This window comes from Lotus japonicus, chromosome 3, assembly GCF_012489685.1.
Source record: "Lotus japonicus ecotype B-129 chromosome 3, LjGifu_v1.2".
NCBI classification, from domain to species: domain Eukaryota; kingdom Viridiplantae; phylum Streptophyta; class Magnoliopsida; order Fabales; family Fabaceae; genus Lotus; species Lotus japonicus.
The window spans coordinates 27697100-27719382 of NC_080043.1; the positions used below are offsets into that span (position 1 = coordinate 27697100).

A 22283-nucleotide genomic window follows, 5' to 3' on the forward strand; every position below is an offset into this window, starting at 1 on the left:
CATGTCAACAACTATGAGAAATTCCTACTTATATATAGTTAGGTCCAGCTCTTCCTCACCCATATCCGTTTGAAATTTGACCTGTTCACCATTTATACAAGCTTTGTTAGCCATGCACCCATGATTTCCTCCAACACTGGCCATAATTGCCTCCCACTTTTTCTACCTATATCCCTAGCATTTTTGAGTTAAGGCTCATTATTATGTATAGTAGTACTTATTTGTCAACTTATTACGATATTTTGCTTATTGTTATAAGCTTAAATTACACTTTGCGTGGGACAACAGCAATGTAAATTAAACGAATGTTTCTACTAATTTTCAAAAAAAAGAAAATCCATTAAGCAGTTCCTGACTACTTTATACTATCCCATTGTATGTGGGTCACTCTGACCTTCCAAAAGGACTACCCAAAATGTGACTCTATCTCTATCATCACTATAAGTATTTAATGTATAATCATAATGATCTAATTAGATTGTACAACTATTTTCCCCAACTTTTTACCCACTCTATAATTCAAACATCATGCTTTTTCATTCATTAACATTTAACTATATGTCAACATGTGGCAGCAGGTAGTCACCGTTAATTAATTTAATTTAAATAATGGCTGGCACCATACAATGCGAGATTAAAGTGAAAGTCAATTGTTTTTTCTTAGATACTACCTTTCGGAATCGAATCCCAGTGGTAGATTGAAAATTTGTTAGCCACCGCAAAATGTTACTAGTATACAACTTGATTAAATTAAAACTATTAGTATATGGTCCTAAGATGAAGATTTGGCATGTCATCCAGGTACTTGTATAAAGAAACTATCAAATTCAGTATATGTCATAAATTTACCAAATAAATCAAGTGACGTTATTATTCAGAAATCCAATAATATGGAACTAACTTTATCTGTCGTCTAATGACATGCCTAACTAACCATTTTTTTATTATAGTAATACAAATACAATTCTTAGATTAAAATGACACTAAAGTAGGATGCAATATGCACGAGGTGTGTTGTGGTGGTTGCTCACATTGTCAGTTAATTGTAACGTCAAGAGTTTGATCCTCATCTAAGGGAATAAAACATATTTTGTTGTCCATTTACCGCTTAGTGCGAGCAGCACCCACAGTGAGAGATTTTAGTCAGTGTTGTCAATAGTGGATACCCTAGTATCAAAGTATCAAACAAAAAGAAAAGTATCATGGAGTGTCACCTTAGCACATGTTAGTTAGCTGCATGGACCCTCATACTACTTGTTTCTTCTTGTCCCTCAACCTGAGGACTATAAATCACTGACAACTGTTGAGGAGACAGCAAGAGAAAAGAAGTTTCCTCTTCCAAGAAGTACCTGATTGTTTATATCAATATATAGTTACTAGAATTTCTACCAGGTACACATGGAAATGGGAGGACAGAGTTGCTTCAAGGTTTTGATTGTGTGTCTTTTGGCATTGATTGCATCAAATCATGCTCAATTAGAGCAGGGTTTTTATACAAAAACCTGCCCAAAAGCTGAGAAGATCATTTTAGACTTTGTTCATGAACATATCCACAATGCTCCATCACTTGCAGCTGCATTAATAAGAATGAACTTTCATGACTGTTTTGTCAGGGTATGTATTTCAATTTTTGGTTAATTAGTTATCAGAGTACTGTTATGTCAAAATTGAGGAGGTAATTAATTAACATTAAGCATTTTCAGGGATGTGATGCATCAATCCTTCTGAACTCAACTTCCAAACAGGCTGAAAGGGATGCTCCTCCAAATCTTACAGTTAGAGGGTTTGACTTCATTGACAGAATCAAGAGCCTTGTTGAAGCTCAATGCCCTGGTGTTGTCTCTTGTGCTGACATAATTGCTTTGGCTGCAAGAGACTCAATTGTAGCCACTGTAAGTGCTTAATTCTATCAAGATCAAAATTAATAGCATGTTCAGATCAAATTATTTTTCCTCGGAACCAACATTGGATCACAGAAGCTATTCACAACAGCTTTTCCCAGAACTGTTTTTTGCTTCACAAGCACTTTATGTTTCGAAACTCGTTCGAAAAACACGGTGAAGCCAAAATCATGGTAGACATAGAAACAACTCTCCTTAGCTTTGCTTCTATCCACTATGATTTTGGCTTCATTCTAGTTTTTCAACGAGTTTATAAACATATTGTAAAAGGATTTCCAAACATGCACATAGAACTCTCTGCTTTCATCTTACATTTTCATTTTGAGGATAGAAATGACCCTTTTGGTTGTTTTTGCCATAATTGACATGGGATTTCAGGGAGGCCCCTTTTGGAAAGTTCCAACAGGTAGAAGGGACGGTGTCATCTCTAACTTGGTAGAAGCCAGAAGCCAAATTCCTGCTCCAACTTCCAACTTCACCACCCTCCAAACACTCTTTGGCAATCAGGGACTTGATTTAAAAGACTTGGTCCTCCTCTCTGGTATTATATTAAATAGATTGTTGTTACGGTAATGATATTTAGACATTCAGTTAGTGCGGACATTCCACATAGGGTGTCTGTTAGATGTCTGCACTCAGGTGTCTGTTGAGTGCTTGCATTAGGTGGATTACTGAGAATCACTTTCCTTGTTGTTGTGTATGTTATATTCTGTGGTTGTGATCACCAAGAGCTCAAATTGTTTCAGGTGCTCACACAATTGGGGTGTCCCATTGCTCATCACTCTCAAACCGTTTGTTCAATTTCACTGGTAAGGGTGATCAAGACCCATCACTTGACAGTGAATATGCAACAAATCTCAAGACCTTTAAGTGCAAGAACATCAATGACAACACCACAAAGATTGAGATGGACCCCGGAAGTCGCAAAACATTCGATCTTAGTTACTATGGTCACTTAATCAAGAGAAGGGGCTTATTTGAGTCTGATGCTGCATTGTTGACAAACTCTGTTACAAAATCTGAGGTCATACAACTGCTTCAGGGGTCACTTGCAAATTTCTTTGCTGAATTTGCCAAATCTATGGAGAAACTGAGTCAAGTTAAAGTGAAAACTGGGACAGAAGGAGAGATCAGGAAGCATTGTGCAGTAGTAAATAGCTAAGAATCTTGGCTTTTGATATTGAATCATTTGGGTACAACTTGTATGATACCATTTTGGGTTTGGTTATTTATGCTGTTGCCATGGGGTTTCTCCTAATAAAAGACCCTATGGTATGGATGTTCCATGTTTGTTGCGTAACGAGTGAGTTCCATTGTTTTTCTTATTTGCTTGCTTTGTAGATCATGTTCTTGTTGTAATAAAAAGCAGGTTTGAGAGAAATTTTCCTGTGTTTTTTACCCAAAGCAAAGTTTGGTATCATTATTTGGTGATGTACTTTTTTCACTAGTACTCTTTTTTCTTGGTTAACAAGGCAAATAAAGAAACTACTCTTGGAGAGAGAGAATTCCCACCTTGATAGTTCATACAAAAGATATCAAGTCGAATCCATAAAAGGAAACTCATGGACAACAAACTTCAAGAGATTTTAGTACCAAAGCTAATAAGTTAACAACAATATTTCCTTCACGCAAAGTATGCTCAAAGTGAATAAGCAATCCCTAACTACAAACCTTATAATACTCACAATGATTGAAGAGATGAAACTCAATGACATTATTGTTTTTATTGAACAAGCTTCAAAGTATAAAATTATTATATATATTCGCAAAATTGAGCTAAAAAATATTAAAAATTGGCATTAGTGTTAATAGTTTTATATTAATAATATTAATGCCAAAAATAATAATTTTAGGAGGATTATTGGGGGGTTTGTTTTATGGAAGGGGTGGTCATTGTTTCTTGGGTAGGCTGGTTTTTTTTGGGTTTCAAGAAACATTGTTCATTGGTTTTTTTTCCTGTCTATATCTTTGTAGATTGTCTCTCCTATTTATAAATAATATTCCCCTTTTGCTTTAAAAAAAGTTTATATCATAATATAAAATTATTTTCTATATTTATTAACAAAATTCACCTTTGAAAAATATTATTACCAATATTAATTGATCATTATTTTTGTTAAATTTTTAATAAGAACTTATTATTCTTTATATTACTAAATATATTAATTATTAAATAAAAATCACGTATAAATGTCATTTACTGATACTACAATTTTTCTAACATGTGGAGATACTTCTCAAAGACAAAAATAAATAAATAAAACCATGTAATCTATCTCTAGTAAATTAGAGTATAAACAAAAGTAAAAAACAGAGTTTATTCCGGCTGCACCTACCGTGGGTGCTTTTCAAAATGAACCACGGTGGTGCAGTTACTATTCCACACTTAAATTACCAAATTGTCTATTTTTCTTTTTTACTTTCCATCCTTCTCCTTTTCTCTCACTTTCACTGCCCTTCCCATCTGTCTCTGGTGAGCCATGACAGACCGCGCCTGTCTCAACCCATCACTCCAACAGCTCCGCCACTCCACCACTTCCTCCGATTTTTCCTCCTCTACTCCCCTACCTAGCCAATTCATAGAGATCTTGCACACATGTGAAGATAGATCTCCACTTTGCAGATCTACTGGGAAAGAAAGAGAAAGAGAGGGAAATGCAGTGGTGTTGAAGATCCATCCATGGAAATCAACAAGCAAGAAGACACGTTGATGTAGAAAGTCGAAAATCGGAAATTGGAGAATATAAATCGAAGTCGGAGATCGAAAAACATAGATCTAAGTCGTAGATCGAAAATCAGATATCGGAAATTAGAGATTGAAGTCAAATATAAAAATATAGAGGTCGAAGATCAGATCGAAGAAGAAGAAGAAAACTGCAAAAAGGAACTAAGGGTTGATCAGAGGTATTTCTTCCATATCCCAAAGCTTTTCTCCAAGCTTCTTCCATCTCTGTTTCTCGTCAAGTACCTCAAGTGGACTTATGAGACAAATTGGTATAATGATACAATATTGCTTGTCCAGTGGTGCAGAGGACAAATTTTACACTAATTTGGCATTTCTATCCTTGAAGTTCATAATAATTAATTTGATTGAAATAAACAGTGTTGAACTCTATGATTTTATATTTTTTCTCAAAAAAATCGTTTTGGTTGGCTTATAGTATAGGAACGTAGGTTCTTGAATCTGGATTCTGGAACCTGGACATGAAGAAACCCAATTAAAAGATCCAACTTTCGGAGAGGCGAGTTTGATCCTAGAGAGAGATTGGTTTCCGGAGATGGCAGTTAGAGACTTAGAGCTGTAAGGCAAGGAGAAGGGTGTGATAAAGAGAAGGCTTCAGGTGGTTGCTTCGTCGTTTGTGGTGGCGACGGTGGTCGACGTCGGCGATGTAGATGGAGGAACTGGAACAGGGCATGGATGGGAGAACGAACAGTAAAACCGACAACTTAGTATGGGTAGACTGATAGGGGGTGTTTTTGTAAAACCAACAAATGATTTTTTTAACGTTAACTAATCTCATCCATGAATTTAAAAAAACATTAAATCGAACGGTGAAAAATTAATTGAACCACGAAACTGACCCACGCTAGGCAAAACTGTTTATTCCTTTGGTCTATTCAACTGAATGATGAAATTTATTGTTAAACTTAAAACCTTGCCATATGAGGAGTTTATTATGGTCATCTAAAAACTTGTGCATAGTTGCACCATGCACTTTTTACCTGTTATAATGGATTTATCAGGTATTTCGAATTAAATTTAATTCAAAAAATATATTTATTAGTTAATTAGTTAATGAAAGTTTTACTAAATTAAATACCTAATAACCTAATGACTAAATTAAACCCTCCATCATCTTCATCACCATCTTCATCTACCTTCATCTTCACTAGATTCAACCCCACCATGAACCCAGAACTCATTGTTTACTGTGTGCTATGAGCATTGGCATTTGGCAGCTATGAAATTAGTTTAATAGATTAGATTTTAACAAAAATGCTGAAATTCATAAACACGTTGAACTTTCAATATCACTGGTGTTCTGAGTTCAAGGATGAAAATTCAAAACATACATAACCCACAATGAGATCTCAATTCTGAACTCCACAACACATTTTTTCAAAAACAAAAACAAAATCTTTACAAGTTAGAAACCAAATTGCGCACAAAGATTTAAAACTTTCTTAAGCTTCAGGGAAAGATGAAGATTGGTGGTGCAAAATCCTCCTCATCCTCTCTCTCTGCAGCTTTCATGGTGGTTCTGCAAAACCCACGGGAGTTGGGTTTGGCACCCCACCTATGGGGCTTGGCACCCCACTTTATCAAATACAGAATTTAAAATTCCGTATTCTCCCTATTGAATACGAAACTTAAAATTCCGTACTGTATTTAAGCATGCGTGTCACATTTTCAACCACTCATTATATACTAAAACAGATACGGAATTTTATTTTCCGTATTGATACGGAACTTTAAATTCCGTATTTAATAAAGTGGGGTGCAAAGCCTAAGGGGTGGGGCACCAAACTCAATTCCCAAAACCCACCCCACCCAACATGGCGCCAACCGCCACGCCCACCCTCAACCTCAACCTCAACCCCCACCCCCAAACCGAAACTCCACCCTAAACCCCAACCCCCACCTGCAACCGAAACTGGAACCCAACCCTACTCCCACCTGCAACCTCCACCCCCCCACCCCCCCCCCCCCCACCCCAACCCAAACCCAACCCCGATCTGCAACCTCAACCCCACCCCACCCCCACTCGAAACCTCAACCAGACGAAGCAAGGAGAAGGAGTGGTCGAGAGAGAAAGAAAAACCCAACCTCCATGAGTCCCAAAACCCCGATCTGGATCTAGATCGTAGAAGGAAGGCGAGCTCAGATCAAACCATATCGAGACCAAACGAGCTCAGATCGGGCCACATCGAGACCAAACTCCGATCTGGATCTGATGAAGGTTTTGGCTAGAGATCCAGATCGAGAGGGAGGTGGAGGATGAGAGGGAAGAAGATAGTGGTGTTGGAGGTGGAGGAAGGAGGGGACGGTGGTTGTTGTGGTTGGTGGGCTCGTGGGGTCTTAACTGCAGGTTTTGGATTGATGGTGGCTGGGTGGCATGGAGGTTTGAAGATGAGGAATGAAAAATGGATTTCAGAATGGGTTTTGGATCTGGTGTAAGAGAGAAGAGGAACAGAAGATTAAGGATTAATGTTTTTTTCTAAATTAATTAAGGATAAATGTTTAATTAAGAAAATATATATTTTGATTTTTTTTATTAAAACCTGTTATAGTGAGTCAAAATGGGTTGGTGTAACTTTGCACAAGTTTTTGACTTGGGTAGGACCTTAAAAAAAAGTGTAATACCGTCGTGCAGTTCCAAATCAGAAATATCTGATGCATTATAGACCGTTGATTTAAATGTTTAAAATTGGATGGCCAGGATTGAAGATATTAAAATTACCAAAATATGTCACATTCTCTCATCTGAAACATCTCCTTCCCCTGCCACCACCGTAACACCCGCCATGAACCAACAACCTTCAAACCCTCCCACCACCACCCTCTCTCACCCGCTGACAGTCAGGGCTCAAAATGACCGACAGGAGCGGCTCGAAAAATGGAACAAGAAACAACCTTCAAACACTTCCACCATCACCTTTTCGTTGTAAAGTTGCAGTTTATATATATAGTTGATGTTTTTCTACTCATATTTGGCTCAAAATTTTCTAACTTAAATCAAATTTACTTCTATATAAAATAAAGTGACACAACTGATGTAACACATGTTGCATGCAGGTCATTGTATCTTCCTTGCATTCCTCCTCTTTTACTTGCATTTTAACAACAGTCCCAGTTGAGAAAGCCTAATTGTCTTCTAAACCAGTTGTGCAAATCATGGCTCTTCTTCAATGCACTTTGGACACCTGCATTTAAAACCATAATCTGCAAGCGATGCCTGTCTCTCTTCAAGTGGAAGGTCCTCATCAACATAGGAGATGGTTATCTGAAAATCCTTCCAATTGTTAATTACTTGAACATGGCAAACACTTCAAAAGCATTAGAAATTTAATATGGTAAAATTCCATATATTGTCTCCTTTAGAACCTTGTCATAAACATCATCAATCATTTAGGCAGTATCAAAAAACAACTAAGTAAAATCATATAGTTAAAAATATTATTGGCCTATTACTCTGTTAGATCTAGGCATCAACCAACCTCTTCTCCTTTACAAATGGACCTCAGGGCAATTATTGTTGCTTGGCCATCTATATCCTGCACGCAGAGGATGTAAGATACAAAAATAAATTATTATTCAATGTTACATACAGCAGAGGTAAATTATTTCTTTTTGGCAGACAAATGCTGGCCATATGTCTAAGAAGTTAGAACCAAACAATAGTTACATGAACAGAATCTAGACAGATTGCAGAACTGAGAAGTACAATAAAACATGTTGAATTAAATAAAGATAAATGAATGTGAATTCAATAACAAGAACACTAAATGGCCAGCCGACATTATACTCTCAATTTCCGTTGGTAAGTAATTGTTCTTAACCGTTTATTGTTAGTGATTTTTGACAGCATGAAAAGGCATACATCGGAGGGCTAGGAGATCTTGTATATACATATGATAGCAATATGGAAAGAAGAATTCTCATTTCCTTTCTCAAGTTAAAACAAAATCTTAATATAAATATAAAAGGACAAGGAAAACTATCTAATGTTTTTGTGGCATCAAATGAAGTCAAATATAAGATAAAATAAAGATATTTTGGCCCCACATACCTGATCTCTTTTGAAAGCTTTGGCATTAGGATAACAGGAATGGTTCATGCAGCTTTGCAGAGGATAAAACGCAGATCCTAAAATACAGCTATATCACTCAACATTTAAAGGATGATAATCAAAATGAACCACGATATATCCTAACTTCTCAGGTTAAAAACAAAACTGAAATTGCATTGTTCTTATAATCAGTAAGGTAGTAATGTTTTCCTTTGGAGAGTCAGACAGAGAGTGAAGTAATTGCAATTGAAACTTCACAAAGGCACATAATATTTGCAAGTAAACTAAATAAATTCTTATGATAGATGTATAATTTTCACTCCATTCAATTTCTGTTTTAGGAGGGATAGTAGGGGGAAATTTTAGTTGTCAAAAGTTGAAATACAGATGATAGCTCTCCTCCAAAACTAAATGATATAATTACTTAAATAGTTCATAAAAGGCTAACTTCCAACCACTCATCAAAAAGAAGTTCAGTCAAAATCTTTAACTTGAATATTGTCTTGTATTAAGACAATAAAGACAAAGCATGAACTTAAGTAATGATAAAACAGCTCAATAATAAGAAAGGAAAGATGAAAGAGAGAGACGAGAGTTGAACTATAGATATTGTATGAAGAGATAACAAGGACTTGTCTGCATATGTCACCAGACAAACTGCAGTAAAATCAGTACCTTGGCAACAAATAGAATAGTCTTCACCAAGAGCATCCAGAATAGGTTGTGTAATATTCTCAGCTTTTTCCTGCCATTGATGATAGCAGAGAGTGAAAGACCTATTTTTTTTAGATAAAGTAGTAAAGCACGCTAATGAAATTTTACCTTATCGGGATGTGTCATATCATCAATGTATAAAAAGTAATCCTCCACAGGAGAGGCCACAACCAAATCGCTGACAAATATAAACACTGGATTAATATACATATGAGTATAATCCAAAACTTTAAACTGTAATTCTTATGTTCAGTTTAATTCAATGGCTACACCTATATGCAATATTCAAGTATTATGTTAATGGAAGCAAACACGACACAGTATATGGCTAAGACAGAATATAACAAAAACAAAGCTCTATAGCTCTTACAGATTATTCAGCTCAAACATGCCAATGATGTGTCCAAAGATTTCAAGGGAAAATACTGGAAAGTGTCAAGGACTTGGAGCTAAAATTCACAAGAAAATGATGACCCAATTTCATTGGGCATGCATATAATGAATAGTTCATCACAAAATTAGCATCTGTAAGGATACATGCTTCACATTCCTTGTCAAATATAGCTGTCTTGAGAAGTTGGAGAGACTGAAACATTATATCAATAAGCATAAAATTAGGTATAACATATTAAATAGTAAATAAAAATATGAAGAATTTCACCTCAAATGCTAACTCTTTTATTTGCATCCTGAATGAAGCTTCATCAGAAGAATCAATATCATCTGGCAATGCAATGCAGTCCCACCACCTACAAACGCTTCGAAGTGAGTACTCTGACATAGTTCCAGTTAAACCAAACAAGAATGCTCATGTTAGGAAACTGGTTCAGCAAAGAGAAACTGACAGAAGAAAAAGGATGATTTATTGATATGACTTCCTTTTTAGAACAAATAATCCCTAAGGAGGTGAACTACATGAATAAATATCCAGGATTTGTGGACATCCCACAACACTCAAATGTGTCATACAAGCACTCTCCTCTTCTCTCCTTTCACGTTTTATTCTTAACAGAATATGCTATCTGTCAACGTCCCTAAACACTTCCCCAACCTCCTAACTGCTTATAATACTGTTCTGTTGTTCGAGATGTGGGTCCACTCTCGTTGGGCCTCCTCCTACCTCTCCTATGATATACTCTCTTAATCAGGGGCCTAACAGTTCAATATCACAACTAAAAAGAACATAATGAAATTATTTTCCCAGATTATAAGATCAACTTTACAAAGTAGTTTGATAAAATAAAAATTATACTTGTAAGAACCAAAAAAAATGAAGATAATTTCAATATTCTAACTACAAAGAAAGCCCAAAATCTGCTTTGCTTAACAAGTCTTACAAAGGACATAATTCACTCTCTAAAAAGTTTGATAAAATGGATAATTTGACAACCATATAAAACAGATAGGAAATCATATATCTTGGATTTTTTAAAGTCCAATAGAGTACACAATTTCAACAACCATGCAACATAAGCATAGGTAATGGCGTAATGCAACACATACCACAAATATTTGAAACCTAACTACTTGAAACCATGGTCCAGTATATTCTTGAAAGGCATCGGTACACATGCATTTTTTATATTCATCAAAATTCAAATTATTAACCAAGAAATCATGCAATTTTGCCTGAAAATTCGATCATACACTAGGCAAGCATAAGCACTCTGTATTCTGACTTCATGTAAACGGATAAGTTATTTAGTAACAACCTTTTCTTGTGTCCCATTGATATAGGCCTCCAAGCTTCCAAAAGAAGAGAGAAATTGCAGTGATTTGAAACACGGGATGTATCATATGTCACTTGCTCCTCAAGGAAATTTGCTTTTAACTTGCGGTACCTTAATATGGTAGAAGAAATGGCCTAGTTATAAAATCCAGTTAGTTCTCCAGTCAGAGAAGTCTAATAGAAATAATTTATGCAACAACAACCAAAAATGCTCTTCTCACTGGCTGGGGTAATAGAAATAATTTATGCAAAGACTTATTAAAATAACTTGTTTCATAAGTTGAGCATATATAGATAAACAGTAAACACATGTCAAAATAGAGGGTAGCTTAGATAGAACAAAATAAATGTGTAAAATAATTAAGATAAATGAATCATGTCATATTAAGGCAGAAGCAATGTCTTACAAAAGCAAAATTTCTGCAAGATTGTTTTCTTTATTTAATGTGCCAGCTTTTTCTGCACATTAATACTTTTGAACTCTGATTTCAATAATACCTTATTAGATATGGATATATAAACAACATGCACTTGAGCACACACAAATTAAGGCAGCATTCAAGAGACAAGAAATTCAGAGTAAAATGAAACATTACCTTTGCTGCAAGGATGAATATGTCATTTGTATCTGGGAGAAAAGGAAAAGAACATTAAATAAATAAGCAAGACACAAAACAAAAACTTTCAGAACAAACTTAGATTGTCAAAGATTACTGGTGCCCATAAGGAGTCTCACCATTAGCATGTTTGAAGAATTTATCGAGCGCCGCCAAATGTGCTGGATCATTACTATCACCAGTACAGAGTAAAGAATGAGAGGATTCCCAACCAGCGTCTTCACATGACTCGCTACAGGTATTGACAACACCATCAGAAGAGATTATTTCATACTTAAAACCTAAAAAAATGATGTGCAAGAACAAATATTCTAGTAACCATATGAAACTGCAGTTAAGATCAACTTTCATCTGGCAATTTATTTAAAAGTAACCTAACATCAGGAATAGAGCTACCTTGGTCCCTGTGTTAAATTGGATACATGAAGCATTGTGCAGATCTTCGCAGGAGTCCAGGTTTTATTTTTTAAAATTTCATGCATGCGATTGAGAATTAGAGATACCAAAATCAATGATTTATATGGCTTTCTTTTATATTCCTGTTTTAGAATATACATAGGGAGTTTACTCTTCACTGTAAAGTTTACAAAGTGTCAAACTAGACCTTTTAATCAGTTTTGTTTAAATAACTAAACTAGAAGAATCACCATTGGAGTTTGGATTCCCATGCAGCACTCATTTCTGAAATTTTTTTCAGTAATAATTCATTCCTGCTCCTTGTTAAAACAAAAAATATGCTAGATAAAAGCATTATATGCCCTATATTATTTCTTCAAGCAACAACAACGGCCTTGCCTGCAATAGTAAGCTTCTCCACATCCACCACGACACGGAACATCCGACGGCAAGGAGAACTTCTCAGTGAAAGGCAATATCAATTGGCCATTGAGCAATGATTCCACAACACCTTCAGGGAGAGGAACTTTAGCTTTGGAACTCGCAGAAGCACATAGCCGATCGCCCTCCTCTTCATCAGATGAATCCATTTTATGGCAGGCATCTGAAGAGCCTGAAAAGTTTCCCACATCACAATCATGACTCTCACTGGCTTGACTTTGCAAGAGAAGCCTCCTTCCAATTTGATGTTCAATGGAACCAATAAACCGAAAGCAGTAGCTACAGACAAAACAATCAATCTGCAAAGTAAGGTAGTAAATAAGAGAAAGAACTAAGAAGCATAACAAAATAAGAACACAATAATTTTTTGTGAATAAAAAAAATTAAATAAACCTGGTTGGAGGAGTGTTGAGCCCCCACAAGCATGTGGTCCTTCAGAACCAGTTCCTCCTCTTTGAAGTCCATGGCAGCAAATAAACCTGCAATTCTCCAGTAACAGAAGAAATTCAATGGCTTATTATATAAAAAAAAAATAACAGGAAAAACAAAAAAAAAACATGTTCTTGCAATTACTGGTGTTATTGAACAAAAATGAATGACAGAATGAAAACAAAAAATACCCTTTTCAAAATTCTCATATTGTTTGACTGTGATGCCACTGCACTGTCTTGTAGACAGAAGGGTGTGATAATATTCCTGGAGAAGAGAAAAACAGCAGAATCAAGAGCAGAGCAAAATGCAAAGGATGAGGGAGAGAGAGATGAATGAAGAGATTACCTGAAGTTGAAGAGGTGAGGGAGGAGCAAGAAGAGCAGAGATTTCAGAGGCGCAACGCGAAGAAATAGGGCAAACTGGCTCCATTGATTGCTGGAAGAGTGTGTCGGAAGTAGCACAACAGCAACAAGATCAGAAACTTGACGGCGCCACCATTTTTTCGAAGGTTTCTATGATGTTTTATTGTACTCCGGTGTGATGGCATGGGCTCTATGATGTGTTTGGATGTGCATTTTCACTAAAACGGATATTGACACTTAATTAATAAACCAAATTTTTATTATGAATTGGAATGATTTTGATTTGTTCATGTTAAATTGTTTTTCTTGTAACATATGTTATAGACTCTTTTTTGGTATGATATATAATATAAGGTATGATAGTATAAGATCAAATAGTATTTATTAGGCCTGATAGTATTAAACATGATAAAAATTTAATATTATACAACATTTAGTCATACATTATTTAACTTATTATTTCGTTTAAATTAATATAAATCTATACTTCATGAAATATTGATGAATTATAGATATTATAAAAATGAGATAGTGTTAGTAGGTAGTAAAGATGGCGGTGGTGACCGAGGGTGCTACGACAATGGCAGTGACAGTGATGGTTGTGATGGTCGATGTATCAGTGATGGTGGTGATGTTGAGTAGTGGTGGCGATGACGATAGCGATGGAGGGTGATGGAGGCAACGAGGGTGGTGGTGGTGGTAGATGGTGTAGGTGGACAGGATTATGGTGGTGGTAGTGTTGTAGGGCGACGACAGTGGATGTTAGGGTGGTGGCGGCGGTGGTGCTTCGAGTGGTGGTGTATTTGGAAGAAGAAAAAAAGAAAACCATTGTGAATGTTCAAGCTTAAACCTGATTGTTTTCGATAGAGGGATACATGTGTTATCTAAAAAAATTACATGCATAAATTTAAGTAAATATAAAAAAATAAATGAAAAATTTATTACAAAATTATATTAATATATTTCGTTGAACTTACTTAAAATCAAATAATTGAGTAATTTATTCTTCCTTTCCATGATACAAACTTTAATTACACTCTTTTTCTCTTATTTTAAATCATACACTCTTCTGCAATGAAATGAAAGAAGCTTTAATTACTCTCTTATTTAGAAACCCACACATCCTCCCCAAAAGATAAATATTAATTGCACTTTAGTACTCCTATTAGGATGTCAATTGCACCACCCGCTCCGCAAGTGAAAATTAATACGCGTACCCGCTTCATATCTACACGGATATCAACTAAATGAGTTTTAACCGAATTTTAAAATATTTGTAGATATCCATGGGCATCTGACACCCACGAACATATATGAATTACATATATTTGTTCAAATGAAAATAATGTTTAAAAAATTTTAAGATACAGTCAATCAATGTGTAAAGGCAAATACTTATTTTCTACCCTTTTTTGGATGTAAGGGTTTCCATTTACCATTACTATTGTACAAGTTTACTTGAAGAAGAATTATAACTCAAACACAAATTCATTAGATATTAGACTTAATATACATCTCTTTATATCTACGATATTTTAGTATTTTATATATCAGGTGGGTATCCATGAGTATAGTTACTTCAATATTCGTACCCGCCGCATTAATAAATAAATAATGAAAATATATATTAAATAAATTTGTGGATACCCGTGGATGCGGGTAATTTTACACAACAGATTTTTATCCACTGGTGTGAGTAATTTTAACATCTTTGTCTTCTATATTTAAATACAAATAGATGTTTTAATGGTTTAAATGACCAAAGCAAAGAACATAACAATGTCATAATTAACTAATTTTAAACACTTACTGAGCAAAGAACATACTCCCTCCGTTCCTTATTAACTGTCCATTTTGAAGAAAAAAATTGTTCCTATATATCTGTCCACTTAAAGTTTCAAGAGAGCATTAAATGATGTTTTTCCAAAAAATGTCCTTGCAGGAACAATAAATGAAGAAAGATAATATACATTTTAAAGGGTGAAATAGAAAATCAAATAATATTTTTATGAAAAGTAACAAAATTAATTGCACTCATTAATATGTGTGTTTCTTCTCTTCCTGGACAGTTAAATAGGAACAAATAGGAACGGAGGGAGTAACAATGTCATAATTAACTAATTTTAAACACTCATGTGCCATTGTGCCATAGTACTTAGTTTATTTCATCCCCTAGGCCCTAACCATGAGATCAGTAGTTTGATCCTTGTCACGGAGGGAGTAACAATGTCATAATTAACTAGTTTTAAACACGCATGTGCCATTGTGCCATAGTACTTAATTTATTTCATCCCCTAACCATGAGATCAGTAGTTTGATCCTTGTCCATGAGAAATGATGTGCATATTGTGGCAAGCCATTTACCCTTTAGAGCAAGCACACGTGGCAAGGAGATTATTAATTGTTGTCGGCGGTGGATAGCCTGAGTTTAATCGCATCATGATGTATTCGCAAAAAAAACTGCATCATGATGTAATGATATCAATGAAAGGATCTGCATTTTTAGTTGGTCATTCCAAGTATCAAAATGCCACCACCATACCAGAGATAAATAGTTACAAGCGAATCAAATACACGAACTTTTTGAAGTTATACAATTCAGACCAATAAACTTCTCCATACTGTTTGGAGGATGATCACTTGATCAGTAATATTTTCCATGATTGACATATGTAAAATGATCAGATACAAATATCCATTAAAATTTGCCACCTTGCCAGTTTAAAATGTCGGGATGGGATCCAATCTAATGCACAGATTTCAATCAAAGATGAGAAAAGGAAAATAATAGAACTTGTTCCTCAAAACATCATACACATAAACAGCAGATCTTTCACCTACATGACTGAGAACCCATCAAAGCTTGAAGAAAATCTAACCTAGTTCTAATACATCAAGAAAAGCTAGGAAAATTGTATTGTGAAGATAGAATCCAAAATGCAGGGAGAAAACAAACCGGTAGCCATTTAAGAATAGTATCTGATTTTAAGTGTTTAGTTTCATATGGATCCAAAGAACAGTTCCAGGGCTGGAGCACTGAACACATTACCAGCAGTTCGTTCGCTTTTGTGAGGAGATACATGGAGTTGATACTTGATAAACCTCTGCAACATGATTTATTGTTAACCATTAGAGGACATAATAATGAAAATGTAATATTTTAGCCATAAAAAGAAATAATGATATGGTTATTAATCAGATAATGTATTTGACTAGCTCAATATAGTTAAATATAGTAACATACGGCTAACTGAAAGACAATTTCAGGATTTGTGTCGATATGCCAATCTGGCTCCAATTGTCGAACAAATGATGACCGTCCATTCTCTGTGCTGCAGAAGAGAACCTGCATATAGGTGCCAGATAGCAAAATAGAGCACAAAAGGTTATTAAGAATCACAAGAGAAAAGTAGGCAGTTTGTTGAACTCATGGATATTTACAGCACATTAGGTACATAGAAAACTGACATTTGCTACAAATCACAATTTAATCTGAATATTTGTTGCCATCTAATTTTGCAACATTCCTCTGATTCTTTTTCTTCATTGTTACACCAACTATAACGATGATCAAGCAGATTTAATTTTGTTGGAAGACAAGGAGACAGTCACGAGTAATTGTTTCAGAATTTCAAATTTCAGGTTCCAAAGGATATCTTGCAAGGAACAATAAGAAACAAGCAGCAAATGACAATAAACATTTTTTACTATTGTTGTTTAAAATTAAACCCCCTACTGGAGTCGTGCATCATGGTGATGCAAAGCATTCATTTTCCAAAATGACATTTCATATTGAATTTGTCTTTGGTCTTCTCAACCTCAATCATAATTCTTAAAAAAAAAATCATTTAATTAAACCTCTCTCTCTAAAGGTACTCTTGAAAGTAGCATAGATGTCCTCTAGGAGATCTCTGATCAAGATGTCAATCAATGCAAATTTTAGTCACATACTAGTATTCATTGTCAGAGAGCATGTTAAAACAAAATGAAAATGATAATTCCTGTGTTATCCATCAACATGTGAACAGAACACAAAAAGATGTCCTTTTAAAGTGGAAAAATACTTGTTTATGCAGGCAAACTTGGCAGACAAAATGCCCAACAATGCCACATCAAGAAGGTAGTCAAGTTCTACAGAGCTTAAAAAAAGGTATAATTGTTCAATGCATGTTCACATACCTTGTCCTTAACCAAACCACCTGAAGTGAATACCCCTGCTTCTTCTAACGCTACAAGAACTCTTTTCTGCAAAAATAATTCATTCATAAAAGCTTTAGACATTTTAATAGCATGCATTTTAACAAGAGAGGTGACACTTGCAAGGAATTTCAGTTTGACATCTGAGACTAACAGCTATAACAGACATACAATCTCAAATTCAAATTAGCAGTTGTATGATATTAAAAACTTAGCAGCATGTGATCTATGGGAGGATGGATAAGCTGGACAAAGTTAAAAAAAAATAATAAAATAATAATGACATTTCATACATCTAATGTGTCATTAACAATGGGACCATTAAAGTTTCCAAAACCAAATTATAAGGTAAGAATTTTTGCCACAAACAATTATACAATATCTTAGTTCATGCTTACAGAATCATTTGGAAAATGATAAATTTGCAGTATATGATATGACGTATAGTTCATCAATTCGATTAATTTTATCAGATTATAAAATAAGCTAATAACAAACGACACACACCTCGCTTTCGTCATCCAGAACTCGTTCCATGAGATATAAATCACAATATTTTGTTATTTCCAACAATACTTCTAGCACAGAGGATCTGACAGTAGCTTGTTTCTGCCAAGAACAGCATAAACCACATTGATTTCTTACTCCATTTTGATGTCAGAAAACAAAAGTATAAGAGAGGACAATTTCACCACCTGAAGCTCCTCTGGACTAGTTTCCTCAAGGACCACTCCAAGAAGACGACAAGTTACCTACATACAAGAGATGGGTCATGAAGTCAGGAAACATTGACCATATTAATGTTAAGCAATTAATACGACAAACTTGTAAAATTAATGTTCCTTGTGTCATCAAGTGTGAAGTATCTCATTCCAGTTAATAATCAACTATGTTGCAGAGAAACCGGTAAATAACATAATATGGTTTACCAAAAGAAAAAGAAAATAGCTTGAGTTTCTAAGTGGTTTCAGCTACAACCTGAATTTTCGATTAATGTAAATTCAAACTTATTAATTCAATGGATACCTTACTATTTTAAATTTCTGACTTCTGAGATTGTCATCAATCATTTTACTACAGAAATTCAAATTAAAAGACTGTTAATAAGTAACATTTACTCATTCCCTCAACAACAGATGTTCTTGGTAAGTAATTTTAAACTTATGGTCAGTAGTATACCTCTACAATGAGAGAGGCTTCATAATGAGAACCCCTTTTCGAATCACACACACACACAAAGACACACAGACAGCAGCAACAATAACAGCAACAATAATAATAATTGCTCTTATTTGTTTCAAAATCCAGTGTACTAGGAATTAATAGGGGCCGCGAGTTTAAAAATATAAGTTAATGCACTGTCCCTCATTGTATTCTTAATTGAAGTTAAGGATAGATAGCAATTAAAACAACAGCAAGAACAACTTCATATCAATTTTTCATATCCCTTCTCATCCAAAACCAAAAAATTATTAAGTGATTGCCCAACATTCATTCATACAAATCTCATTTATAGAGCTATATAGGTTAGTAATATGATATGGCATATTAATTTAACTAGCACTAGATTATGATCTAAGATGGCAATGGTCACCAAAGATAGATATTTCTAATGATCACACAAGAGAAGTTGATTCCTACAACTACAAGATCATAACAACAACAAAGTAGGCACGAATCATACATCATAAACACGTAAGAGTATTGAAGAGAAGGTGTTTAATTACCTTTCTTCCTTCACTCAACTTCTGCCTAACTATCTGCCCCAAGGTTGGCTGAAAAAGTTGAGGAAAAAGCAAAGTTAGAATTGCCATTTGCCAATCACACGCAAAGCTATCAAACTCAGCCCAACTTGTCTTGCACTAATCTAAAAACTTCACACATTGTTTGAACTCTGAATCATCAAACAAAGGAAAGTAGCAAAAAACATTTTACCTTGACTGGCTGAAAGAACTCATCCACAACATTTTGTGCCCTTGAATCATGTGAGGGCAAACTAGCTTCAGAAGGAACTACCGAGGCAATTGAACCTGCCCTTGCTCCAGGATTACTATTACTAGATGAAGCACCTTGCCGTTTTTGTTGCCTCTGTTGAGGCTCACCAGGGGATCTCAACAGCCTCCATGTGAAAACAATTGCAACAGCTAGACCAGCAACCGCCCCAATAGAGCGTATATCCTATTACAAAGTATATATCATCATGAGGATCATTGTAAGGCACATGCTCCAAATTCCACAAACAAACATCAAAACAGTAGTACTTTGATCTTTTATACTAATGAGACCTATTATGATGTATACACCAGCTCACTCTTTTCCCCCATTCTGGACAATAAATATGAGCATAAAACCTATCCTTTGATTCCTTTCTACCCTCACCTCGCATTAAATTAAGCTTGGCAAATACCCAGTTGAGTTTTATCATTAAAAAACAAAACTTTCACAGTTTGGGTGAAAAATTAAACAACCCGGATCCTAATAATTCAATTAACGATAAAGGGTACACATAAAAATCAAAATTTTCAAACAGAAGTGTGAAGAAAATTGAACATGAAACCAGAACAAACAATTACGAATTCGACAAACGGCAATCAACAACAAAAAGGACAAGATTTTCATAGCGTATCAGATCCAATTCAATGATTTGGAAAATTTTAGGAAAAAAGTAAAAGCAAGTGAGAGAAGACGTACGAGATTGTGAAGAGAGAGGGAGACGAGGTTGGAGATCTTGAAAGTGACATAAGCACCGAAGCGTTTGATGAGGTGAAAGAGTTGTTGTTTGGAGGTGTCACCGTCACCAGCACCAGCGCCACCAGTTGACATGGCTGAGCTTCACCGGATTCGTGAAAATCGAAGGAAGTTTCAGTTTCAGTTTGTCATCATCGAATTTATCACTGAGCGAGAGAGAGAGAGAGATGGCTTCGGGTGTTTGCCGTCAACGATTTCTACGAGCTTTCTGGTTTTGTTCCAAACAAATTTATCAGCTGCACTTAATTACAAAACTAAATAATGTTTTTTTTAAGCCTAAAAAACACTTTTTTGCCCCTTATGTTTCAAGTTTGTGCAAATTCTGCCTCTACTCTATTTTTGTCGATGTTTCTACCCCTCATGTTTTCAAACAGTGCACCGTCTACCCCCTGTCAGTCAACGTTAAAAAACTAACGGAATGAGCTCATTTGGCTTTTTTTTTATATATTTTTTGAACCTCGCACGTGGAAATTACAAGTGAAATTGGGAAAGGGGCAAGGGAGATTCAAACTCAAGACCTATAAGTAGAAAAACATGTATTCCAGTTCAGTTACATACGTAATTGATATATACATCAAGCAAATTTAATTTATATCATTTCCTTGATCATCATCAACTTCATATACTCCTCTTCATCTCTCCAATCCAATCAGGAGCCTCTTCTGAGAAAGCCTGACTGACGGAGGGGTAGACGATGCACTGTTTGAAAACATGTGGGGTAGAAACATCGACAAAAATAGAGTAGGGGCAGAATTTGCTTGAAACATCAGAGACCAAAAATGTTTTTTAGCCTTTTTTTTTTAATTAACAAAACTAATGAGTACATTCTTAATTTCTTAATGTACTTATAAAAAATGTTCAACTTAAACAAGCATTTATTTAAGATTTTATATATTATCATTATTATTATTATTATTATTATTTTTTTGTCCTTTGGTCACAAGTATCCACGGGAAAAGGGGCCACACGTGAATAATCTGACTCAAGATACAGTGGGTCCGGATCCTCTCCGGTGAAATTCTCTCAATTTTTCTCCAGTGGACATTTGTGGCGGTTTTGAACCGCCACAAAATTTTTCCAGCTGCCACAAAATACTGCTGAAAAAAATTGACAGACTTTGTGGCAGCTGGAAACATTTTGTGGCGGTCCAAAACCGCCACAAATGTCCACTGGAGAAAACTTGAGAGGATTTCACTGGAGAGGATCCCAGCCCGTAGAGTGATGTCACTGGTCACAAATGTATTATTATTATTATTATTATTATAGATATACTCCATTAATTTCTTTGATACTATTAGGGTGATTTAACCTTGTGAAAAAACTACACATATATCATTTTAAATTTTAAATTTTTATTATTTTTTCAAATTAATCATTTTAAATATTGATTATTTTTTCAAATTAATCTTCAATTGTAAAATATATTTATATTTTCATTTGTTTTACCTTAAATCAACTCAAATCAATCACTTTTGTGCAAACTGAAACTCAAGAGGTCCAAGCAATAAAATGGGCGAAAGTGCACATCGTAGCTCAACTCCGACACGATGGCATGATTACCAAGGTAATAGGTGACGATAGGATAAACATGTGTACTTGGTGAACAATGTGGTTCCTAATTTATAGTGTAAGGTTTACCTTCAGTCACCGTCAAGTGCCTGTATAAATTCTTTTGGGCGTATCACATCTAGTGCGCTCCACTGTTGAATCACAACAGGGTCGTTTTTTCCTTGTTGGACGGTGGATGTGGCTTGGCCTTTGGGCTTGAGTCCTTCGTGTGTGAAACACTTCTAAGGCTAAGTCGACCTCCACTCTCGTATGAGCAAGTCGACATGGAGTCTTCTTTGGCCCCAAGTCGACGTCCATGTTGCGCGCACAAGTTGAAATAAGTAAAGGACATGGTCGAATTTGGGTTAGCAACTCAGACTTTGGGCCGACTGATGTGGAATATTATT

General features: G+C 35.3%; 3 protein-coding genes across 3 annotated transcripts; 1 reads left to right on the forward strand and 2 right to left on the reverse strand.

Moving 5' to 3' along the window:
• The first annotated feature begins 1305 nt into the window (after positions 1-1305).
• On the forward strand, positions 1306-3282 carry LOC130748837 (peroxidase 3-like). The gene is made up of 4 exons (XM_057602082.1): positions 1306-1614; positions 1704-1892; positions 2280-2442; positions 2648-3282. Exons 1-4 carry the CDS (start codon positions 1399-1401, stop codon positions 3061-3063), a joined length of 984 nt encoding a protein of 327 aa, XP_057458065.1. The 5' UTR covers positions 1306-1398; the 3' UTR covers positions 3064-3282.
• A 4255-nt stretch (positions 3283-7537) lies between these two features.
• LOC130748739 (histone-lysine N-methyltransferase ATXR2) lies at positions 7538-13589 on the reverse strand. Its single transcript, XM_057601984.1, has 15 exons — positions 13367-13589; positions 13210-13285; positions 12983-13068; positions 12548-12888; positions 11872-11984; positions 11732-11763; positions 11119-11270; positions 10068-10155; positions 9944-9992; positions 9777-9831; positions 9515-9584; positions 9368-9437; positions 8693-8769; positions 8121-8177; positions 7538-7906 (listed from the first exon to the last, which is right to left on the reverse strand). The coding sequence occupies exons 1-15, from the start codon at positions 13448-13450 to the stop codon at positions 7796-7798; spliced, it is 1461 nt and encodes a 486-aa protein (XP_057457967.1). The 5' UTR covers positions 13451-13589; the 3' UTR covers positions 7538-7795.
• Positions 13590-16023: 2434 nt separating this feature from the next.
• LOC130748740 (peroxisome biogenesis protein 22) lies at positions 16024-20558 on the reverse strand. The gene is made up of 8 exons (XM_057601985.1): positions 20272-20558; positions 19516-19758; positions 19308-19355; positions 18276-18332; positions 18088-18189; positions 17563-17628; positions 16628-16729; positions 16024-16487 (listed from the first exon to the last, which is right to left on the reverse strand). Exons 1-8 carry the CDS (start codon positions 20401-20403, stop codon positions 16383-16385), a joined length of 855 nt encoding a protein of 284 aa, XP_057457968.1. The 5' UTR covers positions 20404-20558; the 3' UTR covers positions 16024-16382.
• Between the last annotated feature and the right edge of the window lie 1725 nt (positions 20559-22283).

Excerpts from the sequence above, each read along its gene's own strand:
- LOC130748837 (XM_057602082.1), top strand. The coding sequence starts at position 1,399 with ATGGAAATGGGAGGACAGAGTTGCTTCAAGGTTTTGATTGTGTGTCTT. Across the intron at positions 1,615-1,703 it reads TTCATGACTGTTTTGTCAGG|GGATGTGATGCATCAATCCT; the intron begins GTATGTATTTCA and ends AAGCATTTTCAG. Across the intron at positions 1,893-2,279 it reads GAGACTCAATTGTAGCCACT|GGAGGCCCCTTTTGGAAAGT; the intron begins GTAAGTGCTTAA and ends ATGGGATTTCAG.
- LOC130748740 (XM_057601985.1), bottom strand. The coding sequence starts at position 20,403 with ATGTCAACTGGTGGCGCTGGTGCTGGTGACGGTGACACCTCCAAACAA. Across the intron at positions 19,759-20,271 it reads CCCTCTCTCTTCACAATCTC|GATATACGCTCTATTGGGGC; the intron begins GTACGTCTTCTC and ends ACTTTGTAATAG. Across the intron at positions 18,190-18,275 it reads CTAGTCCAGAGGAGCTTCAG|AAACAAGCTACTGTCAGATC; the intron begins GTGGTGAAATTG and ends TGTTCTTGGCAG.
- LOC130748739 (XM_057601984.1), bottom strand. The coding sequence starts at position 13,450 with ATGGAGCCAGTTTGCCCTATTTCTTCGCGTTGCGCCTCTGAAATCTCT. Across the intron at positions 11,764-11,871 it reads ATTCTTCAAACATGCTAATG|ATACAAATGACATATTCATC; the intron begins GTGAGACTCCTT and ends CTTTTCTCCCAG. Across the intron at positions 9,832-9,943 it reads TGACAAGGAATGTGAAGCAT|TATTTTCCCTTGAAATCTTT; the intron begins GTATCCTTACAG and ends GACACTTTCCAG.